The sequence below is a fragment of the Schistocerca gregaria genome, chromosome 4 (assembly GCF_023897955.1).
Source record: "Schistocerca gregaria isolate iqSchGreg1 chromosome 4, iqSchGreg1.2, whole genome shotgun sequence".
Lineage (NCBI taxonomy): Eukaryota > Metazoa > Arthropoda > Insecta > Orthoptera > Acrididae > Schistocerca > Schistocerca gregaria.
The window spans coordinates 213,605,842-213,623,278 of NC_064923.1; the positions used below are offsets into that span (position 1 = coordinate 213,605,842).

A 17,437-nucleotide genomic window follows, 5' to 3' on the forward strand; every position below is an offset into this window, starting at 1 on the left:
CTAACACTAGCCCAGACAGATATATTGTTCTACGACAAGTGTTTCCAGACATTAACTGTAAAACAATTATTTAAGTTACGATGGTCGTAAGCCGAAAAGTTCTAGGGAAGTATAGAATCTGTGATGGTTTCTAAATGCAAAACGCATACATAGATCTTAAGATAATAAATAAAATTATTTATTGTCCTAAATAAGTTAAACATGTACATTTCAATACTGGGAGCTTCCTCAGTTTGGTGAGGGACAGTTGAACTGTATGTATCCCAGAGCACGACGTTTGTGAAGTGGTACAGCGCACCCAGCAGCTGAAGTAGGACGTGTCTGCAGGGGGAAGGTTGACGTCTCAGCAGGGACGCCGTCGTGTACTCTGTACTGTACATATCGTAGCGTCGGTGCCGCCATCCGGAGCTGCCCGTCTCTTAACATGAGCAGTTAATAACTCCATGTGCTTCACGCTAATGTCCTTCCCTTTGTGACCGGCAGCAACCGGGTGAGAGCTGCGTTGGCTGAAATGTGCAAGAGAACTTTTCAGACAAATGTTTTTACTTTCTATCAATGCTTCAGTTTTTGCAATAGAGAAATGCATTCAGGCTATCCTCCTTAGATCTAAATATGCCTTGCACTATGTAATACCACTTTCCTTACTCACTATTGTGAAACTGATAATACGTGTACCAGTTAGTATTGCTATATAAATAAAAATGTAAATATTCATTTGTTCAAAATCTTAAATTTCCGAAATTTCTTCACTAAAAGCTTTCAGATTTTGACAGAACGCTGCATTCGAATACTCGCGAGATTTTATACACCTGCCGGAGCACCATTTGTCATGTAATACATATACATGCATATATATACATAACAACTATAGGGTAATCTGTATAAAAACGTAAATTTTCGTTTGTTGAAAATCTTAGTCTTCGAAAGTTCTTCACCGAATGCTCTGAAATTTTGACAAAACATTGCATGCAAATACTTCTTTGTTTTTATATACAGACATTTTTAATGTGTGTAATAAGTAAGCCGGCCAGGGTGGCCGAGCGGTTGTAGGCGCTACAGTCTGGAAGCGCACGACCGCTACAGTCTGGAAGCGCACGACCGCTACGCTCGCAGGTTCGAATCCTGCGTCGGGCATGGATGTGTGTGATGTCCTTAGGTTAGTTACGTTTCAGTAGTTCTAAGTTCTAGGGGACTGATGACCTCAGAAGTTAAGTCCCATAGTGCTCAGAGATATTTGAACCATTTTTTATAACAAGTAAGTAATGTATAAAGGGAAGACGTTGTTAACAAAAATCTTGAAAAGTTCTTGACCGAATTACTTCAAATTCTTACCCAATACTCTGGTGAACACTCGGACGAAAATAGGCTATATGTTTTTAATAATATATGCAGAGTGTTACAAAAAGGTACGGACAAACTTTCAGGAAACATTCCTCACACACAAATAAAGAAAAGATGATATGTGTACATGAGTCCGGAAACGCTTAATTTCCATGTTAGAGCTCATTTTAATTGCGTCAGTATGTACTGTACTTCCTCGATTCACCACCATGATTTCATACGGGATACTCTACCTGTGCTGCTAGAACATGTTCCTTGACACAACATGTGGTTCCTGCACATTTCAGTCGAAGTGTTCATATGCTTCAGAACAATAGATTCGGTGACCGATGGATTGGTAGAGGCGGACCAATTCCATGACATCCATGCTCTCCTGACCTCAACCCTCTTGACTTACATTTATGGGGGCATTTGAAAGCTCTTGTATACACAATCCCGGTACCAAATGTAGAGATTCTTCGTGCTCGTATTGTGGACGGCTGTGATATAATACGCCATTCTCCAGGGCTGCATCAGCGCATCAGGGATTCCTTGCGACGGAGGGTGGATGCATGTATCCTCGCTAACGGAGGACATTTTGAACATTTCCTGTAACAAATTGTTGGAAGTCACGCTGGTACGTTCTGTTGCTGTGTGTTTCCATTCCATGATTAATGTGATTTGAAGAGAAGTAATAAAATGAGCTCTAAAATGGATAGTAAGCGTTTCCGGACACATGTACACATAACATGTTTTCTTTCTTTGTGAAATGTTTGCTGAAAGTTTGGCCGTACCTTTTTGTAACATTCTGTGTAACATATAATTATATATGAAGAACGTAAAGGAAAAACAGTGTTACTAAAAGGTTGTTAGAGAAGAGGAAAACTGTATTAGTTTTATCGGTTTGTGTTTAGAATACCACTACAAAAGCTGAAGTTGCAATAATGATAAACAAGGCTCAATGTCAGAGACAAGGAGGAACAAGCAGAATTGTACGATGAAATTGATGTGGACAGCGGAAAGTACGAGATTGGCAGAAAGAGTGAGTAGGAGGAGGTGGAGAGAAATGGTAAAAGAGAGAGTGAGGGGGAGGAGATGACTGACAGAGAGAGGACAAAGGAGGAGAAGACTGATAAAAAGAGGGGAGGAGGAGAGGGGCAGAGACAATGGGAAGAAGGGGACTAGGTCGTACATTCAATTCCAGTACATACTAGAAACGTGTGCTTTCTCTTTTCTTTCTTTTATCTTTTAAGCAGACAGCCACAGCAAAGCGCGGCGGGGAAAAGCTAGTTTAAAGTAAGTTTCTGTACGAGATACATATGATTTTAGACAAATAGAGTAGCCTAGGCGAACTGTTTTTACACCACGCAGACGTCACTACAGAATCTATGTCTACATTCACATGTATGTCTATACTCTTCAAGCCACATTTCGGTGTGTGGCAGGGGTAATTGCGTGTACCAGTGTCACTCACCCCTTTTACTGCTGCAGGCGCGGGAATAATGATTGCGGTAAGCCTCCGATATGAGCCCGAAACACTCTCATATTATTTACGTGGTCTTTTCGAGAGATATTTAGAAGCCAGTAGCGTGTTGGTCGAGTTCTCTAGAAACGTACATTTCGGAATTTTAACAGCAGACCACACCGTGTTGCAGAGCGTCCCTTTTGTAGCGTCTGCCACTAGAAATGAATGAACGTCTTCGTGACGTTTTCACACTTACTACATGGACCTTTAACAAAACGCGCTGTTCTTCTTTGCATGTTCTTTATCTCCTTTATTGATTCCATGTGGTTTGAATCCCAGACTGACGAGCAGTATTGAATTATTGATCAACCAAGTGTTTTGTATGAAATCCGACCGCTATAGTCAACAACGCCAGCTAACGACCACGCCCTACAAATTTAAAAATTGTGGCTGGCAGATAAGCAGAGGCGAATGCCGCAAAACTGCGAGTTGAATTTTTGTAGGCATCTAGGGAATGTGGTGACTCATACACTATGCAAACATCTCCACAGACTCAATTAGAACAAAGCCCCTGCCTCTAGCACAAGCGTTTGGCAGTATTTGAGTTGGAACCTGAATCATTGTTATCGGGTTCTCTTCACGGATGACTCCAGGATTTACGCAACACTTGATGATCGTGGAGAAAAGTAGAGAGATGACAAGATACTAATCGTAACACACGTGGGCTGTTAGCCTGTTTTCCAATCTGAATCGATCGGCACTGGTCTCACTATTTATGAAGCGCCCGACACGGCTTTAGGTCGTTTGTGCGCTTTTCACTGTTTTGCTGGGGATCTTCTTTTATCATTGCAGTTAGCCGTTGTTACTATTTGTTTAACCTTTCTTATACTTATGAGAAAATTAGTTATGTTTTTTATGCATGAATACGTGCACTCCCGAAAGCTAATCATTCTGATGCACCTTAACATTCAGTTTCAATAAAAAATAAAATGAAGTCAAATATACTAAAATTTAAAAATAGTCTAGTGAAATAAATTGCATGGACATAATTTTTTTTCACTACATCGAAAAAATCAGAGGATTTGTTTCGATGCAAGTATCCAAATACGTATCTGCCACTGGCGGCATAGTAGGAGTACTGATAATTGTTTCAATCTCGTCTGCCAACAGCGTAGTGGCATAGCTACTAGAGCACCATCTGTGTCTGCCCTTAGGGAATGCTCACAGCCAGAAGGCCCAGTGTGGTGTTAACTCCTGTGAAGCAAGTGGGCAACCATGCCACAGAGACACACTCCTACAGCCAATTGAGGGACTTTGAAAGGGTTCATATTGTGACCTTTGAATGGCGGGATGGTCTTTCCGAAGAATTGCCACACAATTAGGACGCTCTGCTAAATTTGTGCAACGATGCTGGTATGGCTAGCATTCACTTCACGCTAGGTGACGAGAACTCTACGTCATAATGACGTAACGCTACATCATCGAGACGTGAATAACTTAAATCGACTACATGAGTACGTATATCGATGTTTGCAGTTGCGCCATAGATGTTACACCGATAATGTGAAAGCTAAATGTAAATAGACGTGTACAAGCAAAGTGACAGAAGTTGTGCGGTATGCTCATCCCAGTTGAATTACTTATTAAGCTATTATCCCAACAATTTTGGATGTTATTGTGTGTTTCTTGAATATAATGAATGTCTGAACGAAGGAACCATAACAATAGCGAAAGTCAAAAATATTGTCTACTCATTTGTTTTCAAAAAATCCGAGTAATTGCGTATAAGTCATGTGGATAGAAACGTGAAATGAGGGAAATTAAAGTGTTCCGTATTTTTATAAAAGCCAGTATATCGTACATAATTCTTCTGGGTAGAAACGTTAAACCAAGAAATTAATGTGGTTCCAAAGATAATTCTGAATGTTGCTGGAATTTTAATTTTGCTTTCGTATTGTAAATCAACGCAAACACTTTTGCTCCTCAGAAATGAATTATTATGTTAATTATAATATACTGACCTGTTTATAACACACAACATTATTTTTGTTTACATGTTGTATACTGTGAAAATACAATGACATGCAAGCCACCTTTACCAGCATTTTAAGCAACTGAAAGCAGTGAGTGCTGTTACCATTTTCAGCTACTTTTTGTATGATTCTTAGGCAATATGGAAATAGCTACCGTAATCATGCCAAACACTTCCGAAATTTATACCATCTCTATTGAGAGAATGAAAAAACACAGTATTCCACCAACGTATATGAAACATCACTTAGCACTGCTGAAAACGATGGGCTATTGAGGTTACTTTGTCAATTAGCTCACCCATTGTGACAGTGTTCAACATCATTTAGCAACTACTAGTAAACTTACTTTTTTATAGTTGATTCTGCTTGAATATTAAAATGTGAGTAACAATTTAGAGGAAATATCATTTTTTCACACTATACAACGTATAAAGAAAAATAATGACATGTGTTATAAACAGGTTACATTATAATCACAGCAATAATTTATTTCTGAAGAGCAGAATTTTCTAAGTTGATCCACAACATGAAGGCAAACTTAAAAGTCCAGCAACATTCAGAATTTTCTTTGGAGCCACATTAATTTCTCGGTTTAACGTTTCTGTCCAGAAGAATTATAAACAATCCATAGGCTTTTGTAAAAACACGAAACACTTTAATTTCTCCCTATTTCACGTTTCTGTCCAAATGCTTTATGCACAATTAATCGGACTTTTTTAAAAATTACTACTAGCTTTTTTGACTTTAGTTGTGGCTATGGTTCCTTCGATCAGATATTCGTTATGTTCATGAAACACACAATAACATCCCACATTCTTCGTGGGATAAGAGCTTAATAAGCTTAATAATTAATTATTTCAAGTTCCTGTCGACACAATCATGCACGATTCTTGGGATTTCTTACAAATACTACATGCTTTTTTTTTACTTTCGTTATGTTCATGAAATACCCAAAAACATCCCAAATTCTTTGATTACAGCTTAATAATGAACTATTTCACGTTTCAGTCCATATGATTTTTGGACTATTCATTGGATTTCAAAAATGAATGCAAGCGTTTCTGTTTTTCTTTCCTTATTGTTCCTACGTTCAGACATTCTTTATGTTCAAGAAACACACAATAACATCCAAATTGTTGGGATTCCATCTTAATAACTAATTAAACTGGGCTGAATATACCACATAATTGCTGTAACTTCGTTTCTACACATGTACTTCCATTTAGATTTCACGTTACCGTGCAACCGCTGTGGTACACCTGCAAAGATCGACATATGTACTCATAAAGTCGATTTAGGTTTACGTACTTCACGATGACGTAGCCTTACGTCACTATGACGTAGGGCTCTCCTTATCTAGCATGAGATGAATGCTACCCTGCGGGTATCAGTGGTCACGAGAACATTCCCAAACATGTGGATGAGGTTCTGGATGTCCACACAGGACAGACGACCTCCAGGATCTTCGTATTGTAATTGTAGCTGTGGCAGACCGCATAGCTACCACAGCAAAGATAATACGGCTTGCGAGCCCATAGGTCTCAACACGAATTGTTGCAAACCAGTTTTAAGCAGTGGGACTATGGGCAAGTACATCTCTAGCCAGTCTACCAGCCTCGCCACAGCATCAACATGCACTGTTCGACTGGTGCAGTGAGAGGATCACTTGGACGGTGGAATGGCGCGCTGTGGTCAGCAGCGAGGAAAGCACACTACTGGCCATTAAAATTGCTACACCAAGAAGAAATGCAGATGATAAGCGGGTATTCATTGGACAAACATATTATACTAGAACTGATATGTGATTACATTTTCACGCAATTTGCGTGCATAGATGCTGAGAAATCAGTACCCAGTACAACCACCTCTGGCCGTAATAACGGCCTTGATACGCCTGGGCATTGAGTCAAACAGAACTGGGATGGTGTCTACAGGTACAGCTGCCCATGCAGATTCCACACTATACCACAGTTCATCAAGAGTAGTAACTGGCGTATCATGACGAGCCAGTTGCTGGGCCACCATTGACCAGACGTTTCAGTTAGTGAGAGATCTGGAGAATGGGCTGACGAGGGCAGCAGTCGAACATTTTCTGTATCCAGAAAGGCCCGTTCAGGACCTGCAACATGTGCTCGTGCATTATCCTGCTGAAATGTAGGGTTTCGCAGGTATCGAATGAAGCGTAGAGCCACGAATCGTAACACGTCTGAAATGTAACGTCAACTGTTCAAAGTGCCGTTAATGCGAACAAGAGGTGATGGAGACGTGTAACCAATGGCACCCCTTACCATCTATCCTGGATACACGCCAGTATTGCGATGACAAATACACGCTTCCAAGTGCGTTCATCGCGATGTCGCCAAACACAGATGCGACCATCATGATTCAGTAAACAGAACCGGGATTCATCCGAAAAAATGACGTTTTGCCATTCTTACACTTAGGTTCGTCGTTGAGTACACCATCGCAGGCGCTCCTGTCTGTGATACAGCATCAAGGGAAACCGTAACCATGGTCTCCGAGCTGATAGTCCATGCTGCTGCAAACGTCATCTAACTGTTTGTTCAGATGATTGTTGTCTTGGAAACGTCCCCATCAGTTGACTCAGGGATCGAGACGTGGCTGCACGATCCGTTACAGCCAGGCGGATAAGATGCCTGTCATCTCCACTGCTGCTCATACGAGGCCGTTGGGATCCAGAACGGCGTTCCGTATTACCCTCCTGAACCCACCGAGTCCATATTCTGCTAACAGTCATTGGATCTCGACCAACACGAGCAGCAATGTCGCGATACGATAAACCGCAATCGCGATAGGCCACAATCCGACCTTTATCAAAGTTGGAAACGTGATGGTACGCATTTATCCTCCTTACACGAGGAATCACAACAATGTTTCACCAGGCAACGCCGGTCAACTGCTGTTTGTGTATGAGAAATCGGTTGGAAACTTTCCTCATGTCAGCACGTTGTAGGTGTTGACACCGGCGCCAACCTTTAGTGAATGCTCTGAATAGCTTATCATTTGGATATCACAGCATCTTCGTCCTGTCGGTTAAATTTTAGCGTCTGTAACACGTCATCTTCGTGGTGTAGCAATTTTTATGGCCAGTACTATAGTTTCTGTACTCAAGCAAATGATGGTGGTTTGTGCATACGATGCAGACCTGGTGAGAGCTGACTCGTAGAGTGCATTCGTCCAAGGCATGCTGGCCTAACACGAGCTCTTATGGTCTGGAGTGCTATAAGCTACAACTCTCGTTCACCTTTGGTGTTTCTGAAGGGAATGCTAACCAGCACTCGGTACGTACAGATTTTGGTAAACTCATTCTTTTGCCGTTCTCGCAACAGTAACGTGATTTATTGTTCCAACATGATAATTTTCGCCCGCACACTCCCTACGAAAATTAACGTTCTCTGTAAGACGCGCAACAACTTCCAGGTCAGTACGATCTCAGGCCTTGTCTCTAATTGAGCGCGTGTTGGATATGATGGGACGAGAAATGGCTCGTGCAAGTTGTCAGCCAACAACTCTTACAGAGCTACGTGAACAGGTCGAGCAGGTTTGTATGATCGAGTGGATGCCGGAGTTTACATCTTCATTGCATGGAGGCTACACCACGAACTAATGTGGGATTTTCAGCGTTGGTCGGTATCTATTACCTCAAAACCTGTTGTGCTATTGATCTGCAAATGCAATACTTTCATGTTCTCCGTATGCATTGTTGCTACAATAAATCTTGAGTGAACTGAAAAGCTCCGGAAGAGTGTACTATTTTTTCCCGATTGTATATTTTGGAAGGAGAGTGCCAGTATTAGATGAAGACAAATTGAATGAAAATCAGTGTGAGTTTGGGCCTCTTAGAGGTTGTCAGGACCAGATCCTTAGCATACAGCAAATAATGGAGAAGTGTTACGAGTTGAGCAGGGAATTGTATCTATGCTTTATAGATCTAGAAAATGCATATGACCCGGTTCCTAGGAGGAAGTTATTGTCTGTTCTACGAGATTATTGAATATGAGGCAAACTTTTGCAAGCAATTAAAGGTCTGTAGATAGATAATCAGGCAGCAGTTAGAGTTGACGGTAAATCGAGTTCATGGTTCAGAGTAGTTTCAGGGGTAAGACAAGGCTCCAACCTGTCTCCACTGTTGTTCATATTATTTATGGATCATATGTTTAAAACAATAGACTGGCTGGGTGAGATTAAGATATGTGAACACAAAATAAGCAGTCTCGCATATGCGGATGACCTAGTTGTGATGGTAGATTGGAGTGAAAGTTTGCAGAGTGTTATTTCAGAGCTAGATCAGAAACGTAAGAACTATGGTAGGAAGATTAGCATCTCCAAAACGAAAGTAATGTCAGTGGGAAAGAGATATAAACGGATTGAGTGCCAAATAGGAGGAACAAAGTTAGAACAGGTTTCAAGTACTTACGACGCACATTCACACAGGATGGAAACATAGTGAAAGAACTGGAAGCGAGGTGTAGCAAAGCTAATGCAGTGAGCGCTCAGCTATGATCTACTCTCTTCTGCAAGAAGGAAGTCAGTACCAAGACTATCTTTGTTGTATGGGAGCGAAAGCTGGGTGGACTCAGGTTACCTTATCAATAAGGTTGAGGTTATGGATATGAAAGTAGCTAGGATGATTGCATGTATTAGTAGATGGTAACAATGGCAGGAGGGTGTCCACAACGAGGAAATCAAAGAAAAACTGGGAATGAACTCTATAGATCTAGCAGTCAGGGCGAACAGGCTTAGATGGTGGGGTCATATTGCACTCATGGGAGAAGCAAGGTTACCCAAGAGACTCATGGGTTCAGCAGTAGAGGGTAGGAGGAGTCGGGGCAGACCAAGGAGAAGGTACCTGGATTCGGTTAAGAATGATTTTGAAGTAAAAGGCTTAACATCAGAAGAGGCACCAATGTTAACACTGAATGGAGGAATTTTATAAAGGGGACTATGCTCCAGACTGAACGCTGAAAGGCATAATCAGTCTAAAATGATGATGATGATGAGTGTATTTTGTCGACAACCACCTACTTTGGGAAAATTGCACATTACCTCGAAGAAAACTGTTTATTGTTACACAGTCAATATGGGTTTAGAAAACATCGTTCCTGTGAGACACAACTAGCTCTTTATTCATATAAAGTGTTCAGTGTTATTGACAAGGGGTTTCAGATCGATTCCGTATTTTTGTATTTCCGGAAAGCTTTTGACACTGCACCACACAAGCGGCTTGTAGTGAAATTGCGTGCTCATGGAATATCGTCTCAGTCATGACACTGTATTAGTGATTTCCTGTCAGAGACGTCACAGTTCGCCGGCCGCGGTGGTCTCGCGGTTCTAGGCGTGCAGTCCGGAATCGTGCGACTCCTACGGTCGCAGGTTAGAATCCTGCCTCGGGCATGGATGTGTGTGATGTCCATAGGTTAGTTAGGTTTAAGTAGTTCTAAGTTCTAGGGGACTAATGACCACAGCAGTTGAGTCCCATAGTGTTCAGTGCCATTTTTGAACGTCACAGTTCGTAGTAATTAACGGAAAGTCATCGAGTAAAACAGAAGTGATTTCTGGCGTTCCGCAAGGTAGTGTTATATGCCCTTTTCAGTTCCTTATCTATATAAACGATTTGGGAGACAATCTGAGCAGCCGTCTTGGGTTGTTTGCAAATGACGCTGTCGTTTATCGACTAATAAAGTCATCAGAAAATCAAGACAAATTGCAAAACGGTTTAGAAAAGATATCTGAATGGTGCGAAAAGTGGCAATTGACCCTAAATAACGCAAAGTGTGAGGTCATCCACATGAGTGCTAAAAGTAACTCGTTAAACTTCGGTTACACGATAAATCAGTCTAATCTAAAAGATATTAGATATTAGATATTACAGTTACGAACAACTTAAAATAGGAAGAAACAAATAGAAAACTTCGTGGGCAAGGCTAACAAAAGACTGCGTTTTATTGGCAGGAAACTTAGAAAATGTAACAGATCTACTAAGGAGACTGCCTACACTACGCTTGTCCGTTCACTTTTATAATACTGTTGCGCGGTGTGGGATCCTTACAAGATAGGACTGACAGAGTACATCGAAAAAGTTCAAAGAAAGGGAGCGTGTTTTGTATTATGGGGAAACATGGGAGAGAGTGTGACAGAAATGATACAGGATTTGGGCTGGACATCATTAAAAGAAAGGCGTTTTTCGTTGCTAAGGAATCTTCTCACGAAATTCCAGTCACCAACTTTCTCCTCCGAATGTGAAAATATTTTGTTGACACCGACCTACATAGGGAAAATCGATCACTACGATAAAACAAGAGAAATCAGAGCTCATACGGAAATATGTAGGAGTTAGTTCTTTCCGCGCGCTATACAAGATTGGAATAATAGAGAAATGTGAAGGTGGTTCGTTGGACTCTTTGCCAGGCCCTTAAATGTGATTTGCAGAGTATCCCTGTAGATGTAGGTGCTATAAAATAAGAGAAATCGGTGCTTGCACGAACACATTTAAGTGTTCCTTTTCCCAACATGTTACTCGTGAGTGGAACATTAGACAAATAGTGTAAATGTTGTTCGAAGAAGTTTCTGTGAATTGCAGAGTAGTCATACAGAGGTAGATGTACCTGTGCCGGTGTCGGACGCCTCTCATCGGCGTTGGAGCGTTGTGTAGTAGCGGGACAGATTCCTCGAATGTATTCTATACGACCTTTCTCGGGCACACAAAGCTTAACTCCTGAATAGCTTCTACCACGAGGCAGTAATCGATCCAGTGATATGATTCGCTGACACAAACCGGATTGACCAATTCAATTTGAAATGCACGTCGCAGGAACGCTCCCAACACAGTATTTGAACACAGTAGGACCTCTGTAGGAGAGTGGGACAGGCTGGACTACACGCGTTTTGACCAGAGCCGTACATTCCGCCACATTTACCCCCCCCCCCCCCCCCAGGCCGCCTGCTGTGGAGCGCACTGTTCTGTTGTTCCCGCGGGGGAACAGTCGAGGTCGGGTGTATCGGGAGCAGAGTGGGCGAACCGCGATGCCCCATCTGGGTCCGCCGCTCGTTGGGGTACCTGGCCGATCCGCAGAGTCAACATGAGTCGATGTAACAGACAGCGCTATTAACAGGGAGTGCAATCCTAAGCAGACATTTCAGCGCAAGACACTGAAGCGATCTGGTGGTAAACACGTCTCAGTTGTTTTCGTGTCCTTGACAGCGCTTTTGGGTTGTACTTTATTACTTTCGAAATACATAGCAGACGCTAAGTATCCTCCCTAGTCCTGAGTATTAGAAAGTGTAAGTGAGGAAGCAAAGAAGTTTCCATGGAACTGGACGAGCGAACCCCTACTCCTCTGAAGAAAGCAGGTGATAGCATAGTATGGCAAAGTTTTCAATTCGTTGTAAACAATCTTAATAGATCTGCAGGTTATGCAGAGTGTAGTGGCAGTTGTAAGGTATTAGCTTTCCAGGGTGGCAGAATTATAACCCTGTTGCGACACAGGAATACCTTCAAAGCTTCTCCTAATAGCTTTGTCCATAGTAGTAGCAACCTTCTGGCGCGAGTGAGCACGGTCCATTGTCCTGCAGGAGTGTGTAGAATGTGTGCAAGAGATTTACGGCTGTTGAGTGCAGATGTAGGAGAAGACTTTCAAGGCCTACCTTGCACAGATACTGCTAGAAAAAGAAGCACAGTACCCCACTGCGAGTGCTAGAAACATGCTTCCTTCCCCTTCAACAATTTCTCGTGACATGAATATAATTTCAGACAAGTACTGTAGGGCTATGATCCCCCAAGTGTTGCAGAATACGTAGGATGGTGCGTGCGCTCGCATGACTGACATATGGAGAGACGCGAACACAAAAACTCATTATTTGAGTCTTACTACGCGTTCAGCTTCGCGAGGGTTGCAGTGAAAGAATCGAGTCCGATTTATTGTAGCTCCCGCATGATATGGAGAAAAGTGCAACGAACATACAGTGGGAAACTAAAACTACCATGAGCAAGTTAGGAACATTTACAAGAAAATTTTCGAGGGTTACATTCTTTACTGACCAAGGTGCAAATGTGAAAAAGGCACATGAGAACTAATGCGTCTTCCGAGTAACATCCCCTATCTTAGCACTGTTCTACGCCGCGCCGTTGAGGGTTAGTGATTGCAGGAACATTGTCCTAACGTGTAAGCGTCGTTGGAAGCAATGAAACATGCCGTAACGTATTCAAAAAGCAGGGTCCTTATGAAAGAGTCACTTTTGCATTTTACATTAAAGCAGCATATTGATACTTGTAGGAATACTTTGTAAGCGATGCTAAAATCCGTGTTTACGCAGCGTAAACAAACTCCTGAAGTCTTACGTGACCTAGAGAAAATACACATGCTTGAGAACTGATATTACCATGTAGCTGACAAATTGATTCGGTTTCTCAATGTATTTCTAGCTGCTACCAAGACAATGACAGTAGTCCGATACTGTATTTGCTTGAGCCGCGGGTGTACCAATTCCAGAAACACTGTGCTGAGAACGTGGCGGACAATAAGGTAACCACTCCCATTTACGTAAAACCATACACATGTTTAAATAAAATTAGAAAGAAACTATAAATTTGTAGTTACATGTTTCAAGTACCCAGCACTGGATAAGAGATCGTATTTAAAGGAGACGATGTTCCTAAATATCGTCAGTCACTAGCAGGAAATAGCATTATTGAAAGCAAGCGCTTGGGATTTCAGAAGCGAAAAAATAGAAATACAGACAGTGCATTTGCTTTTATTATCTTAGTACCACCCGAGCGTCATCTGAAGCAGCTGAGAGACGCAGTTTATACCGCAGAACGTTCCACACTTGGTGAACCTTAAGGTAAATACGATGTTACGTGGATTTGCTAATTAAATATTTTATCAGCACTGAAGTCCTCAAAGGCTGATCGTATGAGAGTGAAAAGCTGTATATTCATGAGCATAATATACTAATTGCAGGGATGCGATATAACATAATTACTAGGACTGTCGATATTTTTAAAAATATCGATATTCCGATATATCGCTAGTTAAAAAATGTTTTCGGCTCTCGATGCATCGAAAAGAGTATCGAGATATCGGCAGAAAATATATCGACATACCTACCGATAAAAATAACGGCTGCACATTGTAAATATACGAGTTTTAGAGCTGTAAATTTAAGTTTTGATTTATTGTTAGACTTCTGTAAATCAACAACTAACAGGCTGCTTAAACTCCTTAGAGCAAGAATTGATAGCAAAACGATGCACGTTCACGCTTGGCGATAATCGCTTTGCTAACAATGGTGACTGCATGTAAATGGCGCAATAAAAAGTGTAATGGGCCCATCGTTCGCTTTCGTCATATATTGGATTTGTCTGGAGCACTGCATGTCGACTTCCTTTTTCCACATTTCTGCCAACGCCAGCGAACTAGCAGTTGTAGAAATTGTGTGGTGAAGCTACACGTTGCAGTTTCTGTTGGTAGCGCCGATTACGTCAGCATTTCCCCTCACACGCCTCCGCCCACTGAAACGACCAATCTTGTCATTTAGAATTTTGGTCATCGTTTTCAGCACATGTTTTTGAATAATTTCGATGTGAAGAAACAGCACACTAGTTGTGTTAAAATTGTTTTTTAACGCGACTTGCGTGCTTTTTCTTGACATCGGAAATCTTGTTATTCACATCACCACCCTCCAGTACAATCGGTGTTCTTCTCCTGTGCCATATGTACTTGCTTCATACAGTCAAAGAAAAAGATTGGATGTGAGGAAAGCTCAAAAAGTAGTAAGACTCCACACAGTGAAGATAAGAGTATGTCTTACTACAATTTCAAAAGAATAATTTCGAACAAACAATATCAAATATTTTTGAAAATTGTGAAAAAATATAATATAAAATAAAAATATCGGAATACGATTCTGTCGTTTTTATATCGATGTAACGGGGGAAAGTCATCGCCGATACAAATCGAAAATTTTGTGGAAAATGTGTCGATATATTGTCAGTAAACCTAATATTTACTCTCCACGAAGGCGTGGCATATTACTTGCAGAATGTTCTACAGAGGAAGAAGCCTCAATAACGAAACATGCAAAGATTGTCTTTTCGTCGTGACTGGAGGAGGAGAAAACTGTCAATGAAGTTGACATGTATTTGTCGATGGGAAACCCAGTGAGATTGAGAGAGTCATTTCTGGAGTCTTGGAAATCAGGAGCAACAATTTACGCCAGACTGTCGGAAGTGACACGAGAAGTACTATGTACAGTTATTTCTAGTGGTATTCCGTAGAGCTTGGCTTGTAAATATAGAAAAACTAAATGTAATACCCATGGGAAATGAGAATGACCTACTTCTAGTGGGCTCCAACATCACTGTAAGTTTCAGTTTCATTTCCACGACATCGTATTTCATTACCATAAATCTCTAACATCTTAATTGCTTGTTTCAGTAACAAATTCATCCAGAAAGTAATTGTAGCGTTACGAAAAGAAGAATATGTCATCATTTACTTGAAACAAGAAAGTTTTCAGTAAAGTTTGTATGTCTTTCTTGATGCAGTTTGTGTTCCTTCATTAAATTAGTTATTAATTTTAACAAATACATTTGCACCCAACAGATAAGTGGCACATAGCTCTTAAGCCAGGAACCACAGAAGTTATAGAAGGTCTCAAATTATTCTTGGCAAGAAGCCTGTTTTTGTATTTATTTTTTATATAAGTGTAGGAGCAAAAAGCATTTTCACGCAAATATGTGGACGAGAGAGGTAATAAAGTTCTTACTGCTGTATTTGACAGCATTTCTAATTCAGCCTTTAAGCTTTTCCAGTAACTTATCCTTCACAAAGATTTATAACTTTCCTGTAACTTAAGCTTACTAGAAGTTTCCAGAAACTGCTCATTTAAATAACAATTAATGTGAATTCCAAAATTGCTGTCTCTTCCAAGAGATTGCGCTTCCATTTTTTATTACTAGACAGGACAGGAAAACAGTCTTTGAAAGTTTTCCCAAGTCCATCAAATGATGCCCTTGACGTTTTCGTTTGACGAAAGACGAATTTCTTCTCGGAAATCGATGTTCGTCGGAAGTATCACAAACTTCTAGTAGGAAATCGTGAAGGGTATCGAAGCATTCAGGTTTATTGGAATGTAAACAGGACGGGTCTGACTTTTTAAGTTTTTAGCTTATAATATTACATATGAGTATGACGGAGACATACAGGGTGTCCAGAAAAGACTCCCTAATTTCAAAATTAAATATCTCGAAAACAAAGATCGATAGAGGAATGCAGTAAACGGTATGTTTATTGTGAAAGCTGTAAGAAGTTTATATAGCAGATTGAAATTATAGTTACAAAAGCTGCTAATAGATGGCGCTGTAATCGCCATAAGTAATGCTTAGTATAAATAGTGATCCGAAGCCCAGAGCGATCAGTTCCACTATTGAAACGTGAAAGGATGTTAGCGTACCGAGATTACAACCATGTACTCCATTGAACAACGCGTTTTTCTGGTGCTAGAGTACCACAGGTTAGAAGACAGTCCTACGGCAACAAGGCGAAGTTTTCAAGCACGATTTAATGCTCCAAAAGAACCCGATGCGAAAACCATTCGTACGCTCTTCGCAAAATTTCAACGAACAGGCAGCGTAACTGATGATCTAGTGGGGCATGTTGGCCGCAAGCAAACCGCACTTACGCTTGAAAATATCACCACAGTTTCTGGAATTATTCAGAGAAATCCAATGTCATCCGTCCGTAGAATTGCATCTCACATTGGTTTGAAGCGTTCCAGCACGCAGAAAATACTGAGTAAGAGCATACACACGTTTCCATTCAAAATTCAAACGCACCAGGCCATACCCGTTCGAGCTGTGCAACAAAGGGTTGCCTTTGATAATCAGATGCTCACAATGATTGATAGTGAAGGATTTGATGTTGGCTGCATCTGGTTTACAGATGAAGCACACTTCCACCTGAATGTATACGTGAATGAGCAGAACTGGCGATTTTGGGGTTCCGAAAAGCCATATTGGTGTGAAGCGAATCCCCTGTATTCTCCTAAAGTTACTGTGTGGGCTGCAGTATGCAGCAGAGGCATTATTGGCCCTTTTTTCATTCGAGAAACGGTCACTGGTGCACGTTACGTTGCAATTTTTTAACAATTTGACGCCACACAGCAAGCGGTAGAGGATCGACCAGGTACTGAATGGTTTATGCAAGATGGAGCCCGACCACATCGGACCGAACAAGTGTTTCGATTTCTTGAGGAATATTTCAGGAATCGAGTCATTGCTTTGGAATATCCCAAATTTACTCGTGCAGGCATGGATTGGCCTCCATATTCGCCGGATTTGACTCCCTGTGACTTTTTTTTGTGGGGCACAGTGAAAGACATGGTCTACCCGAAGCACCCCGCCACGCTGGACGATCTTGAATCGGCGATCTCTGTGGCATGTGAATCCATTCCGGTTGAGACACTACGAAATGTGATGGCGAACTTCATTCTTCGTTTGCGCCACCTCTGTAGTGCCAATGGTGAACATTTTGAAAACATTGAGATGTGATTGTTTGCGAAGATTGTTTTCATACGATTATTTCACTTATGTATGTAA

At 41.2% G+C, this 17,437-nt stretch overlaps 1 protein-coding gene across 1 annotated transcript in view; it reads right to left on the reverse strand.

Moving 5' to 3' along the window:
* Positions 1 to 433: 433 nt before the first annotated feature.
* LOC126266783 (synaptic vesicle glycoprotein 2C-like) overlaps positions 434 to 17,437 on the reverse strand; it is a 329,005-nt gene continuing 312,001 nt past the window's right edge. Inside the window, exon 12 of the mRNA XM_049971322.1 lies at positions 434 to 506. Coding sequence (XP_049827279.1) covers positions 451 to 506 — 56 coding nt within the window. The 3' untranslated portion in view covers positions 434 to 450. The remainder of the gene's footprint in view (positions 507 to 17,437) is intronic.